The sequence below is a fragment of the Saimiri boliviensis genome, chromosome 2 (assembly GCF_048565385.1).
Source record: "Saimiri boliviensis isolate mSaiBol1 chromosome 2, mSaiBol1.pri, whole genome shotgun sequence".
NCBI lineage: Eukaryota > Metazoa > Chordata > Mammalia > Primates > Cebidae > Saimiri > Saimiri boliviensis.
Genome location: NC_133450.1, coordinates 165047936 through 165055931, shown reverse-complemented (window position 1 = coordinate 165055931; position 7996 = coordinate 165047936). Strand labels below are relative to the sequence as shown.

Sequence of the window (7996 nt, the reverse complement as noted above, 5' to 3'; positions counted from 1 at the left end):
AAGAACAATTTACATGGTGTCAGAGATACTAGACAGATTATCAAAACAGACCCAAATAGCCAAGAAAAGGACCTAATCTCCAGAAATGAAGATTATGACATAGGAACTCCTCAGTAATAAGGCAAAACTCTGTCATGATGATGGAATGCAGCTATTTAAATAAATATTATGTGAGGTGAAGGTCATTGAGAAGGAAACATTTCAGACATTTAGGTGGGACAGCAAATACCGAGAGGATTGTTGACCAAATACAATGTAGATCAGAGGAAGGAAAAGATTACCACAAACTGAGATTTGTTTTGTCTTGCAAAGATGCTTCAAGGAGAAATTGGAAGTCAAAATTCCCTGCTAAACCTATATCCAAGTACCTGCTCTGTAACTTAACCTTGAAACTGGTAACAGTTATTTTTTTTTTGTTTCTGTTAGTTATAATCCCAAAGTTATTACCTGTCAAAATTTAAAAACTTCCAGAGGATATAATTTCAGAATATAGGTGTTTACTTTATGCCAAATCACTGCATTCCTTTCACAAGCAAGAAAAATCAGTGCCTATTTCATGAGTATACTCATATATTGAAACATGTATTTAAAATTTATAATTTAAATTACATTCAGGCAGAATAGTACATTTGCCATAATATTTTGACAATTGAGAGACTATTTTTAGCTACATAGCTTAATTATTTGACTTAGAATTGAAATTACTTCTGTCAAAATAAGTTTACTATTCATAAAATTATTTTTCAGGAAGATAAGGGCATAAAGCAACAAATAATTTCATTGATAGATTTTGGGAAATTTTGCAAATCAATTTATACAGAGAAAAATTTGCTCACATGGACCAGCAGCTTGTTTATCAAACACCTTACTCTTCAAGGTTAACTTTAAGAACCTTTTCTTGCCACTATTACATCGCTGAATTTAATTTAAGGAACATCTTACACTCCTTAAGCCAGATCCCAAAGTCTATAAATACATCCCCTGTATCCCCCCACAATAGACTACAACTAAAATTTTTTCAAGGTAGTGTTGTTTACTTAAGCTGTTTTAATAGACAGATTTTGTAACACATTTTCTGCTGGTCTTTGGTAGGAGATTCTATTATCCCATTTTGTGTTGCTATAAAGAAACTGAGATAAAGGAAAAGAGGTTTATTTTAGCTCATGGTTTGCAAGCTGTACATGAAGAACAGTGCTGGCATCTGTTTCTAGTGAAGGCCTCAGGAAGTTGCCATCATGATGAAAAGCAAAGGGCAGATGGTGTTATCACATGGAGAAAAAGAGGACAAGAGAGAGAAGAGGAAGTCCCCAGACTCTTGCGCAACCACCTTTCACATGAGCTACCAGGGGGAGAACTCATTACCATGGGGATTGCACAAAGCCATTCATAGAGCATACACCCCCATAACCCATACTCTTCCCACTAGGCCCACCTCTAATGATGGAGGTCACATTTCAACATAAGATTTGGGGGGAACACCTATCCAAACTATATCAGAAACTGACATCTGACTATGTAATACCAGAAAGCATTTTATCTTTATATATATGTCAGAAAATATTTTCTGCAAATTTATGGCTAACTTTGAAAAAGGTATATCAAGAAACTAAAGTTTGAACCATAACAGATTTGGTTCAAATTTTATATTCATTAAGAATCTATTGAGTCCATCATTATATGTGCTGTTCACATATCAATCCAGAAGTCTGAATAAAATGGAATAAAAAGTCATAATTAGGATAATGGAATACATAATAAGATTCAGCACCCATGAGAATGGTGATCATACAGGGAACAAAAACATAGAGTTTAGACAAATTGATAGTAGACATCAAAACTAATCATCAAAAAGAAAAGTAATAGCTCTAGGTAGGACTGTTCAACACCTTGAAACTGAGCCATCCCCTTTTTAGAAGGACAAGGACATAGCTGATAATATACTTGCAACAGAAAAGCACATACATTCTCAAGAGAATTTCAAGAGTAGAAAGTCCAGTGGGTCCTGACAAATGTCCTAATAACTTCCAACTAAATATTAGAACAAATGATTCCTCTTAATTAACATGATCTAATTTGAATTAGAGCCAAAAAAAATGTGGCTGAAAATATGTAATGATTTGCTTCCTCCTTTCTTACGCTTTACTAAATTGCATGAGAAGAACACTTAACTTTTTAAAGTAGTCTTTAATTCTTTTGTGAGATAATTCGAGATAGATTGTTTTCTTTTTTAGAATCTTTACTTACCTAGGTAAGTTAAAACATTTTACATGACTGACATAGCTGACAGACATTATATCACTAAGAGGTACTTTTCTAAGAGACTTATGTATTTCTATTGTACCAGTTATTATTTGAAGATACAGTGCCTATTTTTTCTTTAAGCTAGAAGTTAGCTTTACAAATTTTTGTTTCCACAATGGTAATGTGTACCACTGACAATTTCTATTCTGCACGTTGAATATAAGCAATTTATGCTTCTTTTTTTTTTTCCTTTCCAGTTATTGCTACATAACAGTGAGCAAGTTACTGCTGTTTATTTTTTGTTTAAACACTGGAGGTGAGAGGCAGTATAACATGATTTTTTTTTCCACAATAAAAAACATATATACATATAAATTATGCTTCTTAACTCAGAAGTATTAATCCTGTGGAGTTCATGTTATATTTTATCACTATTTGTCAACAAGTTGAGGTCATTTTTATGTTAAAAAATGGCACATTTCTCAAAATATATGTAAATTTAAGATAATATTTTTGTTAATCTGAATATTATTTCCTATCTTTAAAGGATTTATATTTTGAATATTTTCTATTTTAGCATGCATATTTCTTGAAATACAGTTGATATGTCCCAATTGCAATTTTAATAAGTTTTGTTTAAGTCAGAAGTTAAAAATAAAGAGCTAGAGCTGGGTTGTTTAATTTGCTCTAGTTACCTTAGAGACATTACTCATTTAGCCTTAAAATACAGAATATTTAAAATATATCAAGAATAAAAATACGGTTTTAAGCCAAACTTTCCTTATTGTATAAAACATATATTTACTTGTTCAATTATTTAGCATATTTGTACATTTTATAAGTTGCTCTGCCTATTCTATTTTGTAAAACTTGATTTTAGGGCATTTGTACAAGCTATTTTTATTCCTTGGAACACATTTTCTCCTATTTATCATCTAAGTCCTATTCACTCTTAACTTCTCAGTTTTCCTTTTAACTAATAGCCTCTCCTTGAACCTAATCCACGTTAGGCCCCTGTTATTCCCTTATAGCTCACACATTTACTCTCATAGCATGATTACTTCTTAATATTTACCTCTGTTACTTTTGGGTAGGCTGCATCATGGTAGAGGCTGTGCAGTAATATCTTTGAATTTGTGTATATATATGTAATCTGTATATTACAGTTTTTCTAGTATTAAAGTTGAGTGCTTTGTATTTGAATGTATCCTAGCCTAATCTAGTAATTATCTCCTGAGAAAGTTATATTGCTCTTTCATAATTTACTTAATTTTTATTCATTCTCTTGGTAACTCATGCCGAGTGCCTACTATATTCTAGGTATGTATGGTGCTGCATAACAGAAATCCAGTGATTTAAATTAATTCAGCATTTGAAAAATACTCAGATTCAAATGTGAGGAGACAGTAGAAAACAGAAACTTGTAAATAGTATACTAATCATTCTGTTAAAGGTAAGCAAAAAAGGGAAGAATCTATATGAGTTTCTATAATTCAAGTTAGTCTTTCCACAGGAAATGATATATTACATTTTAAGTAGTAATTGCCTAGTTTGAGAAAGAACCCAGAGCACAGATAAAGTAATGGAGTGATTAAAATATTTCCAATGGAAAATTTGAATTAGATAGTAGTTGGGCATGCCTTTAGGGCTTTCACTTCACCTTTTCACTGTCTCTGAAGCTCTCTCCTCTTAAATGGACAAATGGTTGACTTCTTTACAGTCTTGAAGTTTTTATGCAAATTTTACTGCAATAAGCCTCTTTAGTCAACCTATTTAAAATAGTAATTTTGCAAATCTTTCCACACCCCTTGCTCTGCTCTGGTAGCAATTTTTAAAAATTCTGCTTATTTATACATTTTATGAAGAAGTCATGTATCTGTGACTTGCTTTTCTTCTATGACATTATGCCACTAATTTTCATATAGTCTATTACATACAGTACACTCATTATTACTGCTAAATATAACTGTATTCCATAAACATTATACAATTTTTTTATTCCTCTGTCAGTGATCATTTGTACTGTTTGTGCTGTTATTAACAGAGATGCTACTTATCCTCCTGTTTATATCTTCAGATCCATATGGGCCAGTGTAATTTTTTTCAGATTCTTTTTTTTTTTTTTTTTTTTTTTTAACAGTCCAGAGGTCTTTTATTTATTTATTTATTTTTAACACCTATTATGCCATGAATTCATAGGGAATAGGTTCCAGCAGCTCAGGCTCCTTCCCATTGGTTCTCACAAAGTGTGCTTCTCTGGGTGGAGCAGGCTGGCGCTTCAGTTGGACCCAGGTACCTTTCTCTTTGGCTTCTTTCTTTTTCTGATCATTCTCCTTCACACGTTTTAGGAAGCTATCTCGGCTCTTAGAGTGCTTGATGTGCTCAATACGCACATTAATTCTCTTGGCAAGAATCTTGCCCTTAACTTGTTTGTTTACAACAATGCCAACAGCATGCTGGGTAACATTGTAGACCCTTCCAGTTTTGCCATGATAACATTTGTGGGGCATTCCTTTTTGAACAGTGCCCATTCCCTTAATGTCTACAATATCACCTTTCTTATAGATTCGCATATACGTGGCCAAAGGAACAACTCCATGTTTTCTAAAAGGCCTAGAGAACATGTATCGAGTGCCTCTCCTCTTTCCCTTTGTGTTCGTCATTTTGGCGAATTACTGGAAGATGGCGGTTCCGGCCGAAAAGAAGCATTTTTTTTCAGATTTTTAAAGTAAAACCTTTTAATCATAGGATAGGGGAAAATTCTGCCTTTAAAGATGATGGTAAATTTTAAACCAATTGTTTATAGCTATTTTTACACTCATCAATAAAAATGTTTGTTTCTGTTCTTGGTGTTCTTTTTAAGTCATTTTACAGCCCAGACTAGGAACATAATCTGAGAACATATTCATTCTAGATATGTATCTCTGACATATTGTGCTAATGTATTGAGTTTCTGATGGGTTTTAACCTGCGTATGTGTTAAGATGTTTCTGAACATTTGTCTGATGGTCATTTATGAAATAACATGATGTGATTGAAAATGCACAGCAAAATTTGAGGCTCTGAAAGTTACATATATATGACTGCTGCGAAACAGACAAATATTAATTGATGGATGATCAGAGTTGATAGTTCACTTTTAAGCCAGATCACACTGTGCTCAAAAAAAAAAAAAAAAAAAAAGGGCTAGATATAATTCTTATTTCCAAGCTGAAAATTCCTCAGAACTAGATATAGGAGTATTACACAGTGAGGGAAATAAGTAAGTACATGAAGATTAAACCTGGGTTTTGTTCTGTTGAAGTTAGGAATAAGCTAAATACTTCACACAGCAATCTACTAAATCTGAAACATCTTAGGTGGATGCTGCTTCTTCATGAAAATTATTTTATTCTTAAGCTTGAAGTCTCAGGGTAGAACAGTTTTCAGTAGTCCATGAATACATGGAAATCATACATCTAATGATTATTGCCTTGCAGTTTTATTGCAGCACTTATTCTTGATAATACCTGATAATGTCCTTTACTAGGAATAAAGGGTTGCCTTTCTCTGAATCTTCTAGAAGACATAGTCTCTAGATTTTAAGTAATACAAAGATGAAGGATGTTGAAGAAAATAGGCCACTATCAATTGATAATAATAGCATGTTAATTTTATAATCCCCATGTATTATTTTGTCATGTGTGCTTGCAGTAAAGTTTTTAGTTTTAAAGATGGTATTTTTACATAAACAATTTGGCTTGTTACTAATTTGTAATGGAAAGAAAAAAAAAATAGAAGTGATAGGGTACATTGTTCATAAAGCCCTCAATAGTATATTTTAGATTTGAAAGTTTGAGTTTTTCTATTTTCATTTATAATTCCATTTGTCATTTCTATTGTTTCTAAAGATTTTTATAGTACAGAGAAGTTTGAGTAAGTGCTAGAGCGTTTTAAAGACTTTAAATGACAATCCCAGTAAAATGAGCACATGGTCCCTGGAAAATAGACTGGGATTCTCCAGAAGATATTTGGGAATTTTCCAAATTCCCTTCTGTTATTGTTTTCTTGTTTTATACCATCATGGTAGAAAGAGATATTTGATGTAATTTCCGTCTTAATGCATTTATTAGGATTTGTTTTTTGTCCTAATAAATGATGTGTTCTGGAAAATATTTTGTGTACACTTGAAAAGAATGCAAGTTCTGCTATTATTGGGTAGAAAATTCTGTGTATGTCTGTTAGGTCACTTTGCTCTATAGTGTTGTTCAACTTCATCATTTCCTTATTCTATTTGGATGATCTCTCCATTTTAAATAGTAGGATACTGAAGTCCCATATTATTATTGTATTACAGTTTTTCTTTTCAAATCTACTAATATTTGCTTTATATATTTAGATGCTCCAATGTTGGGTGCATATATATTTATAATGGTTATATCCTCTTATGAATTGACTTCTTTATTATTATATAATGATCTCTTTTGTCTCTGTTTACAGTTTTTGACTTAAAGTCTATTTTATCTGATAAGTATAGCTATCCTTGCTGTCTTTTGATTTACTTTTCACATGGAATATATTTTTACATTTTACAAAGTAACTTTCAGACTGTGTGTGTCCTTAGAGATGATTTGAGTCTCTTGTAGGCAGCATACGGATAGGTCAAACTATGTATTTAGTATGTTGAAAATCAATAAAGAGAAAATTTATATAGCTTTACAATACTCAGTGTTGCAGTTCTTTTGCTTCATATTAGTTAAATGCAATAATGCATGTGTTTGTACTCAGCTATGAGCTGAGTGAGCCAACACATTTCAGTTTTCTTTTATGAGGCAACTCTCCATGTTGTGGCTCATTCTTCAGGGCCTTTCCATGAGTCTTCTCTTTTCAGCAGGTTACCTGGACTTCCTTGCAATATAATGAACAGTATTCAAGAGAGAATACACAAACAAGTAAAGAGGAAAGCTGCCAGACCTTAAGAACTTGGGCCAGAACTGGCATGGCATCCTTTCCACTGCATTCCATTAAACACAAGTAGCAAAACTAGCCTGGATTCAGAGAGAAATGACATGTTCTTGGAGGGAGAGAAGGCGTTCTTGGAGGGAGAGAAGGCATACTTGGCAGCTTTATTCATGCTTACATATCACCATAGTCTAAATTTGTCAAGATTTATTTTTTACTTTTATTGCCTTATGTATTTTTATTGTTTATGCAAAGAAAATTTCAACAGCCAAAAACAGCTGCTCAAAGGAAAGGTTTTTTTTAAGACAATGAATATTAAGTTTAGAACAAAACAACATTAATACTGATACTCAAATGTTATTTTTCGATAATTTGAAAATTATTTACATTTTTAAAATTCTATCAGAAATAAGATGTTACAAGGAAATAAGACGGAAAATTATATATGAATACTGTGTAATTCTATTTATATTATTTTATTACATATTTTAAAGAAAATAAAAGTTTAATATAAATGTCATAATACTGATTACTTCTGCAGAGGGAAATATATCCTGAAAGTGCAGAAGTGAAATTCACTGAGTTCTAGAAATATTCTATATTTTTACATGATTTGTAGTTACACACATGTATACATACTGTAAAAAAATCAAGTTATACTATTAGTATCAGGGCATATTTTACATCTCACACTACATATATTATATTCAGTGAAACAATAAGAATAATGTTTTCTTATTGATAAATCAAAGGTCTTTTTGCACCGTTTTTGTTTTGTCAAATTTAGTAAGGGATGAGTTTTGTAGACTTAGAG

General features: G+C 32.0%; 1 protein-coding gene across 1 annotated transcript; it reads right to left on the bottom strand.

Annotated features, from left to right (window-relative positions):
• Positions 1-4349: 4349 nt before the first annotated feature.
• On the bottom strand, positions 4350-4941 carry LOC120366374 (large ribosomal subunit protein eL21). Its single transcript, XM_039475065.2, has one exon. The coding sequence runs from the start codon at positions 4902-4904 to the stop codon at positions 4422-4424; it is 483 nt and encodes a 160-aa protein (XP_039330999.1). The 5' UTR covers positions 4905-4941; the 3' UTR covers positions 4350-4421.
• Positions 4942-7996: the final 3055 nt, after the last annotated feature.

Coding starts and splice junctions, on each gene's coding strand:
- LOC120366374 (XM_039475065.2), bottom strand. CDS start 4,904: ATGACGAACACAAAGGGAAAGAGGAGAGGCACTCGATACATGTTCTCT.